The sequence below is a fragment of the Gigantopelta aegis genome, chromosome 10, assembly GCF_016097555.1.
Source record: "Gigantopelta aegis isolate Gae_Host chromosome 10, Gae_host_genome, whole genome shotgun sequence".
In the NCBI taxonomy this organism is placed as follows: Eukaryota; Metazoa; Mollusca; class Gastropoda; order Neomphalida; family Peltospiridae; genus Gigantopelta; species Gigantopelta aegis.
Genome location: NC_054708.1, coordinates 21,326,337 through 21,344,422, shown reverse-complemented (window position 1 = coordinate 21,344,422; position 18,086 = coordinate 21,326,337). Strand labels below are relative to the sequence as shown.

Here is an 18,086-nt window from a genome sequence, read left to right as displayed (position 1 = left end):
ACAGACTCTTGTTTCAGTTTGTTGTAACTTTATCCAAATGGGTTACAGGTTTGTAAAGTAACCAAACTTGGTGTCCATTTTCATGAGTCAAAACTAGGATATGCGCCTTTAAGGCGGCTGTTTTCACTAAAGATTGCTTTTGAATGGAAGCAAATCAGGTCAGGATACCAATATGACGTGAACTATATATATAATTATTGATTGAATATGCCGATCGTTATTGATTATTCTAATTATGGTTAGTAGTCAATACTGTCAACAAACTCCAGTCTCACAATTGAAATGATTACTATTCATCAGTTTCATGCTGGTATTGCCAGTCCTTCTGTAAACTATGAAGGACGCATCGTCCTTGGAAAGGACAGTTCTTGATTAGACAAACGCACCTGGTGTTTGTGGGAGCAGTCACGGCCTTGTCAACACGTCATTTTAGTCTTTGCTTTGTGCCGATACATTTGTTGTTTTTTAAAAATATAACTGATGTTTTTTATTGTTTACGTAGCTTAGTGGTAAAGCGTTCGCTTGATGTGCGGTCGGTTTGAGGTCGATCCCCGTTGGTGGACCCATTGGCTATTTTTCGTTCCAGCCAGTACACCACGACTGGTATATCAACGGCTGTGTTATGTGTTATCCTGTGTGTGGGATGGCGCATATAAAAGATCACTTGCTACAAATAAGAAAATGTAGCGGGTTTCCTCTCTAAGACTATATGTTGAAATTACCAAATGTTTGACATCCAATAGTCGATGATTTAATAAATTAACGTGCTCTAATGGCGTCGTTGAACAAACCAAACTTTTAACTTTATTGTTTCAGACAAATTGTGTTATTTAGTTTTAACATGACTCTGAAACAATGGACATAGCTCCCCCCCCCCCCCCCCCCCCCCCAATAGAAATGAAGGAAAGGTTTTATTTAACGACGCATTCAGCACTCAACACATTTTATTTACGGTTATATGGCGTCGGATAGAAAGTAACACGCTGAATGAAGGAAGATGTCTCTTTTGGCTACTGGAGGAGTCCATATTTAGAGTTCGGATCCCAGTCGAGGCATGGGATTTTTAATCCAGATACCGACTCCAAACCCCGACTCCGCAAGGCTCAATGGGTAGATGTAATCCACTTGCACCGACCAGTGATCCATAACTGGTTCAACAAAGGCCATGGTTTGTGCTATCCTGCCTGTGGGAAGCGCAAATAAAAGATCCCTTGCTGCTAATCGGAAATAGTAGCCCATGAAGTGGCGACAGCGAGTTTCCTCTCAAAATCTGTGTGGTCCTTAACCATATGTCTGACGCCATACAACCGTAAATAAACTGTGTTGAGTGCGTCGTTAAATAAAACATTTCTTTCTTTCTTTCCATATTTAGAGCCACGATTATTACATCGATAAGCTTAGTAGTAATTCTTTCTTAGGTATCGGAGATTCCATCCCTAGCAGTGAATTAATTGAGTTATTGCCCTTTTCAGCTAGTAATCCAATAGTACTTTAAAAGGCATATGTGATGCACTGTCTTAGGCAAGTATCCATCGCAGTTCCTGTGAATATATAGTCCAGGTTGTATGCATGAAATACCGGTCTTCTTCCTTTAAAGCAGCGATGTGTGCTGTTCTGTACCACAACCAGCTTTTCCACCGTCGTCTATCTCACAACTTGGTCTAGCGCAACCATCAGAATAAGATTTTGATTCCAACAGACCGTGTTCTTTTTTGTCGTTTTCGGTTCTGAAAAAAAAGAAAGAATTGAAGCAACATTTTCAATAATCTGGTAGTTTCTAATCTTATAAAACAATACCTCACTTGGGGACGATAGCGGAGTGTCGTTTTATTAATGGTTAATGTATTATCTCCCTGTAGAGTATTGTCTATGACAATGTTGAAAATGTATGTCATATTCCGATTTATAGTCCGTCCCACAGGGAACGCCTTTTTTCATACTATGAAACTTACTACAAGTTATTTATTTCTTAGCCGATTGATATGTAATTTGCACACACAAATTGTATGTTTTTGGTATTTCCAAAAGACTTTGATTGTTCTTTTTACGTCAAACAAAACTGACATTAATAGCAAAAAACATTTCTATAGGCACATATTCTGCATTGTTCTCGTAGGTCTCTTTCATTTTCTCTATTCTATCAGAGTTTCTAAATTGCATTTTAAAGTGTATTCCATAGTATTAAAATGTCCAGCCATATGTAACCAAACAACAAACATTGCTTTCTAATAAAATGTTTTTCGTAGGTACGAATGTTTTTTACAGGTAAAATAGTTTGTGCTAATGCAAGCATTGTCTGTTTACATACACTGATATTGTAAACAAGAAAATGTATTTAATGCCATTTTCGTTGTTTCATTTTCATTTCATTTTAACTTATTTTCGTGCTTATATCCAACTAAGGTTCAAGCACGCTGTCCTTGGCACACACCTCAGCTATCTGGGTTGTCTGTCCAGGACAATGAGATAGTTGTTAGTTGGTTAGAGGTTAGTAAGAGAGAAGAGGGTGTAGTGGCCTTACACCTACCCATTGAGCCCTTAAGAACTCGCTCTGGATTGGAGACGGTACCGGGCTGCGAACCCTGTACCCACCAGCCTGTAGTCCGATGGCTTAACCACTGCGCCACCGAGGCCAGTATTTAGTTGTTAAAATGCTCCGTGGAAAACATGTTACAATGGCGGCAAATTCAGGACAGTCCCTATAAAAGTCACCTTCCAAACTGAAGAGCGTCCTCTATTGTTTCTGGCAATTTCCTATTTTGAGTTTCAGGCAGACCAAGAGACGTCAGACCTGCAAAGACCGTAATCCCTCCAAACACGACCAGCGGCAACACTGAAGCGTGATGGCCGCCTAGAAGAATTCCCTAATGGATACAAAAGATAATAATAAAATAATATTAATAAAATACTATATATGTAAAATTGTCACTTTTACTTTTTATCTGAAAATAAACTTTCTATTCAAGTTAAAAGAAAAACTTCTTGTTCTTTAAAAAACATAAAAATCATGTTCACATACTCTGGTTCGCTTGGAACTTTTGATGCGCTCAAACGCGTCTAGAACAACCGGTTGTTATAAAATAAAGATTATTGGTGAAACGCACGGATCTCCCAAGTTTATAATAGAACGCTTAATTACCCGACTCGACTTTATCCTTCGTCAAATAAATTTAAGATAAATTAACATAAAATTGATTTAACTAGTTTTATTGTAGGGTATGATGTATATTATGTGTTTATGCAAAATAGTAACGCCGTATAAAACTTATATTTTACAGATCAATCCGCAAATAATACAGTTGAAATTTGTAGTTACCGTTTTTATAGATACACATAGGGTCACTCCGATTTCAACTCGCTACGAAGCAAGACGTTGCTGTTCACTTCTACACCCAAGCCGACTCCGGTGAAGCGGTTAACATTACCTACCGCTCCCGTTGTGTCGGCAATGGATACATTGTTGCCGCGGCTGCTAAGCGGAAAGCCGTCACACCACCAGACGACCACCCTGCTAAGTCGAAGCCGCCTGCTCCAACAATCCCCCCGCCTGCTGCAGAGGAGGACGTAGACCCATGGGAGTTGGCCGTGAGGAAACTCAAGAGACAATTCCGGGACTACGTCCAAGGGGATACAGCAGACACGATGAAGTTGAGAGGCCGGTACAGCAACCAGAAATGGAAGCCACTGCCGGATGGGACTCACTACGAGCTGCACACCCTACGGTTCAACGACGCAACGGGACTTGTCGTGACACACCGGCGCCAGCAGATCTTCAGACAAGCGATTCTTCTACATCAGATGGACAGCCCAACTATCCACCGAATCGTCAAGACGATCTGCGGCGCCGGTTACAACATCGTCATCCAGGCCTTGCTCGGCAGAAAGCACCTGACCCCGTCACTGACTGCTGAACCGGTCCTCAACTCTCCGTAGGGGCCAACCTCTCTTAGGACAGGCACCTCCTGTTTTGGGCTTAGTTGGACTTAAAACATTTCGGCCGCAGTTCAAAATTTTATGTTTATTTTTTTGTAAACAGTCCGACACAGTTTATTTTGGCAGCCCGTCTAAATTGCTCAAATCACCTTTTCGGTCGAGCACTCTAATTTTATTGTTTGGACATAAATTTGTGTAGCTCATTTTCCTTTCGGTCTTTGACCAACTACTAAATTCGTATTCCAAATTCCGCCCACCTCAAACTTACCCCCCCCCCCCCCCCCCCCCGCCGCCCCGGTCCGGACCATATAGATCGGACTTTAAACTTTTAGACTTTCGTTCAAAAAAAATTCTGTCCCGGAGCAAGTCACTGGCTATCCAGAGACAGGCCCCGGGACGGACATGCTCGAAACTCTAGTGGTATATGAGCATGTAAAAAATATTCGCACTCGCACACCTTTAGGGTCACTTCGGCCATTTCCGTAGCATAGTGTATGTTCGTTTATAATCGATTTCCTCTAAATGTAATCGATTAGTTGGAATTTGGATTTTACCAAACCAATCTTCGGTTATTCCAATTAATCGGACCACCATTACGCAACACATACTATTGTACGCAACACAATACAAACCAGTGTTGAGAAACTATATTGCAAGAAACTAGACTGCTATAAGGATTTTACAAAACGTTTGTATATATTGACACAAATCGTTGAACAACATTATAAGGATCAATTCTAAAATTCGTTGAACAAAATTATAAGGAACAATCCTAAAAGTGATGAAGCGTCATAATTTAAAAAGAAAAAATATTAGTGGTATATGTCATCATCTTTCAGTCTGAAAAAAAGAACCTGCACCGCAAAATATACGATCGAGTTAAACTCGGTGTTTTCAACAGTGTTCGAGGCAAATTTATCAAGTCTAGTCCACCATCATCTTCATTTTCTATTTCAACTTATTTTCGTGCTTATATCCAATTAAAGTTCAAGCACGTTGTCCTTGTCACACATCTCAGCTATTTGGGCTGTCTGTCCAGGTTAGTGGTTAGTGAGAGAGATGAGGGTGTAGTGGCCTTACACCTACCCATTGAATTATTAAGAACTCGTTCTGGGTTGGAACCGGTACCGGGCTGCGAACCCTGTACCTACCAGCCTGTAGTACGATGGCTTAACCACTGCACCACCAAGGCCGGTCCACCATCATCTTGACACAATCGAATAATCTAAGTACAACATAAGTTAATTGTTGTTGTTGTTGTTTTTTTGTTTTTTATTCGTTTCAGAACCCCAGCGCGTGCTGTAACCTCACCGTGATGCAGGGGTGTAACATTCTCTTTGAGAATGGCCAATACAGCACAAAATTGAAGTTTTGAGTAAAAGTCCGTATCTATCTGTGATATTTGTATTTTTGTACAGTTCTTTACACTGTTTTTTTAAATTTAAATTGTGAATTTTTATATTGCTGTTGATCATCAAATTTTGTTCCATTTACCATAGTTTAACACCCAATAGCCGATGTATTTTTCGTGCTGGGGTGTCGTTAAACATTCATTCATTCATTAATTCGTTTCAGAAAAATGTCATTCGCGTGGTCCATTATAATAGACGCAAAGTGCACAAAGCTGCCTCATTGTTATGACATGATAGTGTTTTGACTATGAAACAGTCATATACTTGACCATAATACTGAAATAAAAATCTATGGCATACAAACCAGATCTGAAATGTATGGCGCAATCATTCCTCCAAGTCCACCGAAGATACATCCTGACCCCATGCCCGACTGACGTATAACTGTCGGAAACAATTCAGCAGAGAAGACGTAGATTATACCAAAAGCAGAGGAGACTCCAAAACGTCCAACCACCGACAGCGTAATAGTCACCCACGTGTGTGCTACAATAGAATAGATGTTTAAAGGGACAGACCCTAGTTTCAACTCGTGAAAATTAACACTAAGTTTATTTAATCTACAAACCTGTAACACATTTGGATATAGTTACAACTGAGTGAAACATGAGTCTGTGACTTTGGAATGGTGAACTATCCTCTAAAAATAGACTAAAACTCGAATACATAACTGTTACTTCTCAGACGCACGTGCGTTTTTAAAAATATGAGAAATGCATTTTGTGATACTAAAAACACCAATATGATCAAAAACACTTCGAATGTACTGAAATGGATAATCTAAACAACAAAATCTAAGTAAAGTATGATTTCAGTTATCAAAAACGGCTCTAATAGTAAACAATATGCCTTAGTGTTTAAAAACTAGCGTATGTCCCTTTAACAACACCCCAGCGCACAAAATACATCGGCTATTGGGTGTCAAATTATGGTAAATGCAAAACTAATGTGGTGTGTGCTACAAAGACAGTCGTGTGAAACAGTTAACTAAAAACATTGGACTGGATTGGACTGATTGTTTAACGTACACATTCAGAACAAGCTGTTGTAGCGCACGCCTATCCTGGGCACAGGTACCGGCACTAAAAACATGTCAATGACCGCTATTTACACAAACATGCACTACGGTATCCATAGTGTGGGACCGTCACCGGATATTGGGACTGGACATCATGGTAATAAGTCTTGCTATATATCTTGGCATGATGATTGAACTGCGTTAATATAATCGTTTTAACGTTTAACTTAAAAATTTGTTACTGATAATTGAGCATTTATGGACATGTATTTAATACTATCAGCAAACACACACGCCAAAAAGTTTTAGCAATACATTTAAACGTCGTTCACAATTGTAAAAATAACTGGTATAACAATTCATCGTGCACATCCGCAATTCGCCGTACAGCCGCAATTTAATGAAATAAATGCGTTATTATACGTGATTGTATTCTGCAATGTTATAGTCATATAAACTTCTACGAACTAGAATAATGGTAAGTGACCCACCAACAGTAAGACATTATCAGAAGACAAAACTGTAATTTTACTTAATTTCGCTAGTTATACAAGTAGGATTTGTTGCTACGACAGTACCAATATCCGGTGTCAGTTTCGCACAGTGATATCGTTCAAAATTAATCACCGGGTCTTCAGAACCAGAGGCGAATGGGCGGAGAGAAGGCAAGGTGGGATACTATTAGTATTAACTTGACTGCGTTCAAGTTAAAACGTACAATAATGTACGTTCAGTATTAATCATGTATATTTATGACCCCCTCCCCCAACCAGGCGTGTATCCAGGAATTTTTAATAGAGGGGTCCCAAATCCCGTTGTTTTTGAAAATAGAATTTAAAGGTCCTTGACATGTGGACGGTCTAACTTTGCATTTTTGTGTATTCTGTAATATATATTGTTTCACCAAAAATAGGGGGCGGGCCCACTGGGCCCCCGCCTGGATCCGCGCCTTGCCACCCCACCAACACAGCATTTCAGCTGATATTCAATTGACTCTATAGTAGAAGACAGTGGATCTAGCAGCAATCATGATCTTGTCAAAGCCACACTTCGACTTTGATTTGTGCAAGGATACAAACAACAAGAAGTGTGTTTTGTTTAACGATACCACTAGAGCATATTGATTTATTAATCAACAGCTATTGTATGTCAAACATTTGGTCATTTTGACACATAATGCCAGAGAAGAAACCCGCTACAGTTTTCCATTAGTAGCAAGGTATCTTTTATATTAACCATCCCACAGACAGGATAGCACATACCACGGCCTTTGATATACCAGTCGTGGTGCACTGGCCAGAACGAGAAACAGCCCAATGGGCCCACCGACGGGGATCGATCCCAAACCGACAACGCATCAAGCGAGCGCTTTACCACTGGGCTACCTCCCGCCACCTGGTAAAAGAAAGACAGAAAGAAAGAAATGTTTTATTTAACGACGCACTCAACACATTTTAATTACGGTTATATGGCGTCAGACATATGGTTAAGGACCACACAGATATTGAGAGGAAACCCGCTGTCGCCACTTCATGGGCTACTCTTTCCGATTAGCAGCAAGGGATCTTTTATATGCACCATCCCACAGACAGGATAGCACATAGCACGGCCTTTGATATACCAGTCGTGGTGCACTGGCTCCCCTGGTAAAATACAGAATCACTAAACTTTTGTTTGTCTTATGTTATACCTTCAGTTCCATAGATCAGAGGAAAGATGGTCGCCAGGCAGGCAATGCCTCCAAGAAGCATTGAAACCAGGTAGATTTTCTTCCGTCCTGTTTTGTCCATCACAAATAGCAAGGTGGTGTACGCAAATAGCTCCACAAGGCTCGATATGATGAAGTTGAGGTACACGTTGCCGCTGAGGTTGCCAACGTTGAGACCGATGCCGTAGTATATGACGTAGATAGCCAGCCTGGAAAGTGATCAGGTTATCTATTACCCCAGCAGGCACTCATAACGGCGATATTTTTTTATTTTTTTTTTCTCACTAAGAAATTATCATGCATTGGACTAACGAACAATACTATTGAATGATTTGACGCTTACACACCAATGACCTTCTCGGTACTAAATATGACGTCATCACGATTTGGCAAACACACACAATGGCGTCATGTAGTTTAAAGAGTTTGCGTTTACGGCTGTCTGTTTTTGGTGTTAAATTTATAACAAAATGTCATTTTAATGCACTTTTTCATAGAATTTGTACCAGAATAAAGATAACTTTTGCTTTTGAAAATTATCTATGAACGTGATTAAATTACACAGTTATAGCAATACTCAGAACTGCATAAAGTGGTTTATATCGTTTATATACATGTACATGCATGTGTGTCGAAAATAAAGGCTTTTAGAGAGAAAGAAAATAGCTGAGGTAATAAATAGAATAACAACCTCGGTACCAGTTATGATCAAATTTAGGTCCCACGTGAAATAATTTTCATTTGTCATTCGCTAAAGCTCGTGACAACTGAATATTATTTCACTCGGAATATAAATTTGATAATAACTGGAAACTCGTTTATTATCCTCTCTCTCTCTCTCTCTCTCTCTCTCTCTCTCTCTCTCTCTCTCTCTCTCTCTCTCTCTCTCTCTCTCTCTCTCTCTCTCTCTCTCTCTCTCTCTCTCTCTCTCTCTCTATATATATATATATATACATACATACATACATACATACATACATACATACATACATACATACATAGATATATATATATACATATATATATTGTTAATTTCCCGCAGTATTACGTCTATTTTTGCCGGTGTGCGTCGTTAAATAAAAACATTTCCTTCCTTCCTTCTACCGGCCTCGGTGGCGTCGTGGCAGGCCATCGGTCTACAGGCTGGTAGGTACTGGGTTCGGATCCCAGTCGAGGCATGGGATTTTTAATCGAGATACCGACTCCAAACCCTGAGTGAGTGCTCCGCAAGGCTCAGTGGGTAGGTGTAAACCACTTGCACCGACCAGTGATCCATAACTGGTTCAACAAAGGCCATGTATTGTTCTATCCTGCCTGTGGGAAGCGCAAATAAAAGATCCCTTGCTGCCTGTCGTAAAAAGAGTAGCCTAGAATTTTAAGAATGACCATATGTTTGACGTCCAATAGCCGATGATAAGATAAAAAATCAATGTGCTCTAGCGGCGTCGTTAAATGAAACAAACTTTACTTTTTTTTTCCTTCCTTCTATTTTTTCCGGGCGTTTCTTGCTCTGACGTAAAACCACATTTGTAGCAAGAATGCCATCGTGCATGAACTAGGACGTGCTAACAGATTTCAATTTAAATATACCCCTTATTTCGGTATCAAATATACCCACCTTTTGAAATTGAAAAAAAAAGCCGTATCGCGGAATCAATTCTAGAACTTTGGTCTGACTAGAAAACGACCTTTTTTTTTTTTTTTTTTTTTTTTTTTTTTTTTTTTTTTTTTTTTTTTTTTTTTTTTTTTGTGACTAAAATTTTCTGTCTAATGCTTTGATTGGTGACAATGTTAACGTATGTGGTTTAAAACACTATGTGCAGTATATCTCTCAAACTATAACCCATAAATATCAGAAGAAAGTATAACCGTTCCTGGCTCATTTTCGATATAATCGGATGTTTTTACAACACTCCCAGTTTGGCACAGAATTGTAGTCCCTAATTTTACAGGTATTCCATACATGTTTCAAGCAGAAGACTACTTGACTGAGTGGTACTAAAGACCGAACCACATTGTTAATGACTACAATAAATTACTCGCCATCCCTTAAAGGGACAGACCCTAGTTTCAGCCCATGAAAATGCACACTATGTTTAGTTAATCTGTAAAACATTTGGATAAAGATACAATTGAGTGAAACATGACTTTGTGACTTTGAAATGGTGAAATACCCTCTAACATTAGACTAAAACTCGACTCCATAACTGTTATTTCTCAGACGCACGTGCATTAAAAAAACATATTTGCCTTTTGTGATATTAAAATCACCAGGATGACCAAAACCACTCCAAATGTACGGAAATGGATAAGCTAAACAATAAAATTTAAGTAAAGTATGATTTCAATTACCACAAACGGCTCTAATAGTCAAAACTATGCATTGGTGTTTAAAAACTAGGATATGTCCCTTTAATTACCATGAAAGTGTCCCCACAATTTGTCCAAACACAAATCGTGAAAAAACCCCATTGCAATGACACAGATTCCACATGCTACATTATAACCATGCCACTTAAATTGACTCCGTTGAGATCTCCTATGACAAAACGCATGCAATTTTTGCTGCCTGCCGTGTTGCGTTTTTATGGAAAGACGGGTGGATCGATATGACGGATTGTTGCCCACTGGACAGGGTTATCCAGCTTTTGCACGGCGCTAGAAAAATCTGTCTGACCTTAAAGCTAGTTAAATCTGACCGACCCGAGGGCTAGACGATTTCTACATACGCGTGAAGTCATAACTCATCTTTTACAACGACTGACGTCATAACTCATTGTTTTCAAAATTCTGTTTGCCATTTCACGTTGTATCATTGTTTAAAAAATATTTAAACAAATTAATATTTTCAATTTTATATTTATTGGTATGTTGAACATTACGTATTTATGTCGTTGCATAAGGTGGACTATATTTTTCCGCGTATGGTTAAATGAGTTTGCAGGTGAAATGTATACGAATCATTCTACAATAAATTAATGTTTTGTTACTGTAATTAAATGAGCAAGAAAAATAATCAATCACCGTTGTGATGTATAGATAAGGCAATTCCAACCCTCGGGACAAAATGTTTTTGTAAGGGCCTCGGTAAACATCGGCCCTCACACAAAAAAAAAAAAAATTGTCCCTCGGGTTGGAATAGCCTTATCTATACCTCACAACGGTGATAGATTCTATTTATCATCCATTAAAGACTTTTGTAGGAGATATTGCTGGCACTATAATTTGCGATATCTCTATCGCTTCTTATAATCTTGATTGATCAAATTTTAATCACAAGACAATGTTTTGTTACGTCACTGTGTTTGTTTCAGCGCTAAACCTACCATTAGTGACGTCACGCCACTGCCGTTCTGCTAGTTAACGAGTCTACCGCTGACATTCAACCCACATTACTGACATTGTTTACAACTGTCGCAAATGAAAAAAATGATAATGGATGATAAAAAGAATACCCACCTCGTGTCTTGTGATATCATAATTTATCAGCACTCGTTGATAAAAGTATAAAATACTTTTATCAACTCGTGCTGATAAATTATGATATCACATAACACTCGGGGAGTATCCCCTTTTAATCTAACAACGTCATGACATGACTAAAATATAACGTACTGGACTCATCATGACGTCAGATTAATTACGTGACGTCTCATACTTAGGAGGCTTCCACCCCACTTAAAGAGTATTAAAGGGGGGGGGGGTGGGGGGCGGAAAGCATTATAGAAACTTAAAGAAAATTATTTTTTTAGACTATTAACAACTCAGTTCCCCCCCCCCCCCCCCCCCCCCCCCCCGCAAACAAAAAATCCTTACTACGGCCCTGAATGCATGCGTTTTTTCCTAGGGTATTCCATAAAAAAAAGCAAAATGGCAGACGGAGAAAAAATGCATGCGTTTTTTCATAGGGGATCTTAACAGAGTCGATATATAAGTGATATGTGGAATCCATCTCAATGTAAGGTTTTTGTTTTTTCACGATTTCTGTTTGGACAAAATGTGGAGAAAATATAATGGTAATTACAGGTAGGAAAGTTAATTATCGTGGTTGGTAACAACTTTAGATGAAATAAAATTGCATTACATTTATTGCTCAGATGAAACTAATTTGTTTAACAAAAGAACATTGTCACATGTATCACCAATACTCTAACACCTCTAACTTTGACCCAGCCGGATGTTATTTGGATTAGTACTACCTATAGGTTCAGATGTCAAAAGTTTCAGAAAGAAAGTTTGTTTTGTTTAACGACACCAATAGAGCATATATTAGATGTCAAACATTTCATAATTTTGACATATAGGCTTAGAGATAGGATAGCACATACCACACTCCTTTCATATACCAGTCGTGGTGCATTGGCTGGAACAAGAAATAGGCCAACGACGGGGACCAGTCCCAGAACGATAGCGCAGCAGGCGAGCGTTTTGCCACTCGGCTACGTCCCGCAACCCCCCCCCCCCCCCAACCACAGCATGAGTACCAGACTCAGTGGTGTCGTGCTGAAGCTATCGGACATAAGACTAGTAGGTACAGGGTTCGAAGCCTGGTACCGGCTCCCATCCAGAGCGAGTTTTATCGACTCAGTGGGTAGATGTAAGACCACTACACCCTCTTCTCACTAACCATTAACCAACTAACAACTAACCCACTGTCCTGGACAGACAGCCCAGGTGTGTGTGACCAGCACAGCGTGCTTGAACCTGAATTGAATATAAGTTGAAATGAAATAACAGAAAGAGTAATTGAACTACGTTTGTGTGTGTAAAATGAATAGCGAGGTGCTATGTTTATATGGTATTGCTATCTCTGGAAAAATAATGTGCTCAGTAAACTGGATTTTTTTTTTTTAACTTGGAACCACAAGGCAGCTATATACCGCGTGCTCTCGCCCAGAATCATTGAAATGCTTTTTAATACTTTTGTTGCTAATTTATCTGTTATTGGACTATTTATTTTTCAAAATCAAATTATCGCATTACAACACTTAATGGCAGAACTTGTATTAAAGCGAACATAAATATATGTTCGTAGGAATTTAGATAATGTTTGTGTTTTACCTTTATTAACGAATAGCAGGGGAAATTTGGTAATCTAGTTTGTCAACCAATCCACCCATCTCCTGATCACCACCCATGAAATATCTGACGTATGTGTCCAAGTAGTTTGAATTAAACCGGACCCAGACTAATCCATTTGAATTCTACAGACATGTGACTTTCTGATAACAGACGAAAAAAGGAAGGAAGGAAATGTTTTATTTAACGACGCACTCAACACATTTTATTTACGGTTATATGGCGTCAGACATATGGTTAAGGACCACACAGATATTGAGAGAGGAAACCCGCTGTCGCCACTTCATGGACTACTCTTTTCGATAAGCAGCAAGGGATCTTTTATATGCACCATCCCACACAGGGTAGCACATACCACAGCCTTTGATATACCAGTCGTGGTGCACTAGCTGGAATGAGAAATAGCCCAATGGGCCCACCAACGGGGATCGACCCCACACCGACCGCGCGCAAGGCTACGTCCCGCCCATAAACTAAACGAAACACGATCGTGTTGCTCTGGATTTTAACTAAAACATTGTTCATTGATAACCAAGGTCAGAACATTAAACCACAGACATTCCACCTTACTTGACCCATTTTCTGGTTTACCCCAATCCCACGAGTGGTATATCAAAGGCCGTGGTATGTGCTGTCCCGTCTGTTTGAAAATGCACATAATAGATCCCTTTCTGCTAATGGAAAAAACATGAAGCGTGTTTCCTCTAAAACTTCGTCTCAGTATTACCAAATGTTTGACATCCAGTAGCTGATTATTAATAAATCAATGTGCTCTAGTGGTGCCGTTAAACAAAACAAGCTTTAACGTCTTAACTATAGACATAATCAAGGTATATGGTTTACCAATTGAAGAAAATAATAACACATCTGAGTAGCAGAACAGGGGAGGTAAACATTGCTGTTATTTGGCGTGCGGTCCCTCATTAAGAGTTATGTCCCTCATGAGACCTTTTCTCATTGTGACGCCATTCGACTTGGCAATCCTTTTGATGATTACTTCAGCTTCGTCCAGTCGACCACGAGCAAGAAGCCATCGTGGAGATTCTGGTAATAACCTGCAGGTATAATATTGTATGTTGTTGAACAAAGGTAATGTATACGTCAGGCAATATCCCGAAGATATAAAGACATATGTTTGATGACCACAATGGACATTTTAATATTATACAGTTAACATGACTTTGACAATACTTTGCATTGTGCTCGCTGATATATTTTATGTTAAATTACACTATAGAAACAGACCCTTTTCATGCGTGTTTCAAACTGTTTATTTTTTGCATCCTATGAATATAACCGGCCTCGTTGGCGTCGTGGCAGGCCATCGGTCTACAGGCTGGCAGGTACTGGGTTCGGATCCCAGTCGAGGCATGGGATTTTTAATTCAGATACCGACTCCAAACCCTGAGTGAGTGCTCCGCAAGGCTCAATGGGTAGGTGTAAACCACTTGCACCGACCAGTGATCCATAACTGGTTCAACAAAGGCCATGGTTTGTGCTATCCTGCCTGTGGGAAGCGCAAATAAAAGATCCCTTGCTGTCTGTCGTAAAAGAGTAGCCTATGTGGCGACAGCGGGTTTCCTCTCCAGATCTGTGTGGTCCTTAACCATATGTCTGACGCCATATAACCGTAAATAAAATGTGTTGAGTGCGTCGTTAAATAAAACATTTCTTTCTTTCCTATGAATATATACCGGCCTCGGTGGCGTCGTGGTTAGGCCATCGGTCTACAGGCTGGTAGGTACTGGGTTCGGATCCCAGTCGAGGCATGGGATTTTTAATGCAGATACCGACTCCAAACCCTGAGTGAGTGCTCCGCAAGGCTCAATGGTTAGGTGCAAACCACTTGCACTAACCAGTGATCCATAACTGGTTGAACAAAGACCATGGTTTGTGTTATCCTGCCTGTGGGAAGCGCAAATAAAAGATCCCTTGCTGCCTGTCGTAAAAGAGTAGCCTATGTGGCGATAGCGGGTTTCCTCTAAAAACAGTGTCAGAATGACCATATGTTTGACGTCCAATAGCCGATGATAAGATATAAAATACGTCAAACATATGGTCATTCTGACTGTTTTTAGAGGAAACCCGCTGTCGCCACATAGGCTACTCTTTTTACGACAGGCAGCAAGGGATCTTTTATTTGCGCTTCCCACAGGCAGGATAGCACAAACCATGGCCTTTGTTGAACCAGTTATGGATCACTGGTCGGTGCAAGTGGTTTACACCTACCCATTGAGCCTTGCGGAGCACTCACTCAGGGTTTGGAGTCGGTATCTCGATTAAAAATCCCATGCCTCGACTGGGATCCGAACCCAGTACCTACCAGCCTGTAGACCGATGGCCTGCCACGACGCCACTGAGGCCGGTGAGAGAGAAAAGAGACAGAGAAAAGAGACAGAGAGAGAGACAGAGAGAGACAGAGAGAGAGACAGAGAGAGAGAGAGAAGTAAAGAGGAGAGGAGACAGAGAGAGAGAGAGGTAGAGAGAGAGAGAGAGAGAGAGAGAGAGAGAGAGAGAGAGAGAGAGAGAGAGAGAGAGAGAGAGAGAGACAGACAGACAGACAGACAGACAGACAGACAGACAGAGAGAGAGACAGACAGAGACATACAGACAGGTAGAGAGAAAGATAATGTGTGTGTGTGTGTGTGTGTGAGAGAGAGAGAGAGAGAGAGAGAGAGAGAGAGAGAGAGAGAGAGAGAGAGAGAGAGAGAGAGAGAGAGAGAGAAAGAGACAGACAGGCAGGCAGGCAGGCAGACAGAGAGAGACAGATGGGTGGAAGGCAGATCTATAGAGAGTATGTGCGTGTGTGTGTGTGAGAGAGAGAGAGAGAGAGAGAGAGAGAGAGAGAGAGAGAGAGAGAGAGAGAGAGAGAGAGAGGGGGGGGGGGAGAGGAGGACTGACTCAACACATTTTATTTATCGTTTTATAACGTTTATAAGCTAAATAACTAGCGAAATAAATATTCTTTGCCATGAGCTTTAGCGAATGATAAAGCAACTTTATTTATCGAGATACTTACACTTGATAGCGTATAGTCTGATATTATATTTATTATCCCAAGCCTGGTTGTGTTTATTCATCCTCCATGAACTGTTCTATGTGCCGTCTATTTCGAAACATACCATAACAAAAATGAGAACTGTGTACATATATAGTTACTTGCATTTGCGTTGTTTTTTTTTGTTTTTTGTGTGTGTTTTTTTGTGTTTTTGTGTGTGTGTGTTTTGTAAAACGTATTGCTCAAACAAAAATGACGTGAATGAAAAATAGTTTGCACAGCGTAAATGTGTAAAATGTTCCATTTGCCAGTATTACAATATATAAACAATTAATTGCCGATTGCCGTGCTTACTTACTGTCCAGGGTTTTGTCTTTGCGCATGTGTTTAAAGTATCAAAATATGCCATTTTAACTATGATAAAACCCGAGAGAAAACTAATTGTGTTACCGATGACAAACGCTATCACGTATTCTCCAAATGTGGCTACTCCAGTGAGAAACATGAAGACAAGAAAGGTGATGAAATTTGGTGCAAAGGCAACACCTACACTGGAACAAATATGAAGCATTATAGATGCCAAGAAAATTTTCTTTCGACCAATTCTGAAAGGTAAAATGGTAAATGCAAATATAGCGAATGAAAGTCGTAATTCATTATGGACAAAACAAAAGAGAAAGAAAGGCATGAACATAAAATGACAACCTTGAATGTTAAACTTTTTTTCTTTTTTTTTTAAATATGAAACAGTTGGCTTGGAATCAACCCATCAGTGAACTGTTATAGGTCGAGGCATTTAGATCGGACTACCGAATCAGCCCGTATGTACGATATTTGAAAAAGACTCGCATCGGTTATAATTACTTGACTCATTCATTTATCTTGAAGAAAGATCTTCCACCTCAGTGTGAGCACTGTCAGTGTCTTCTGACGGGACGCCACATTTTGGTGGAGCGTAAGCATCTCAAAGAATCTCGAAAAGATATATCTGGACAATGAACTGTGATGGAATCCTTTCGATTGCAACCGGAACTTATACTACAGTTTCTACGTGATACTGACTTTTATTCTAAATTTTAATTTTATCTATCTCTGATATTTGTGTTTTTACACTGTTCTTTGCTACTGTGTTTTTATTTAACTGTTGAATTTTTATACTGATGTTGACTATCACTAAGTTTTGCCTTTACCATAGTTTGACACCCATTAGCCGATGTATTTTTCGTGCTGGGGTGTCGTTAAACATTCATTCATTCATTGATTCTGAACAGATGGGGTGGAGTGTGTGTGTGGGGGGGGGGGGGGGGGGGGACACAATCTGTAGTGGGTGGGTGTATATTTATTTCTGTTATGAAAACGATAGAGATATGGTGGGTATTCTCAAAGGTCACGTTTATGTCTATCTCTCCGAAACCATCCTGGATCTACCCTAATTTATTTTCTGATCCTTTAATCTTACTATTTCAGAAATTCTTGAACAAAATAAATAATACGCATTAACATTTAGAAACAAAAAATATAGTTCCCCAGATACATGGTCGTCATCTTCAAAATAGCTGCCATCTTGGATTTGTTTAAAATGAGTACATATCTAGTTTTATTCAGTAGGTCATGTGCTATCTCCGTTCTAAATGTTATGCACGTATCTTTAAACCCACGGTTCCGTGAATTTTTTGAATGAATCGGTGGACTATTTTGAGGAGGACAAAAAATGTACATTTTCCTGCTCAGTTTGTTGGGTTGGGGGTCTATACACCCTCGGTAATTGTTTGCCAATTTTTACCATCATAAGAAGATCAAAAGTAACAAATAGATTAGATTAGATTCGATTAGATGTTTAATATTAAAATGTGTTAGCCCTTTATAATTGGTGCATACAAAGGTTGAAAACAACGTGAGAGCATGCCGTCATCATAAGGATTTGAACACATGTCACTA

At 39.7% G+C, this 18,086-nt stretch overlaps 1 protein-coding gene across 1 annotated transcript; it reads right to left on the bottom strand.

Moving 5' to 3' along the window:
- Positions 1–1,251: 1,251 nt before the first annotated feature.
- On the bottom strand, positions 1,252–14,200 carry LOC121384122 (organic cation transporter protein-like). Its single transcript, XM_041514361.1, has 5 exons — positions 13,994–14,200; positions 8,054–8,280; positions 5,650–5,831; positions 2,713–2,864; positions 1,252–1,727 (listed from the first exon to the last, which is right to left on the bottom strand). The coding sequence occupies exons 1-5, from the start codon at positions 14,044–14,046 to the stop codon at positions 1,592–1,594; spliced, it is 750 nt and encodes a 249-aa protein (XP_041370295.1). The 5' UTR covers positions 14,047–14,200; the 3' UTR covers positions 1,252–1,591.
- Positions 14,201–18,086: the final 3,886 nt, after the last annotated feature.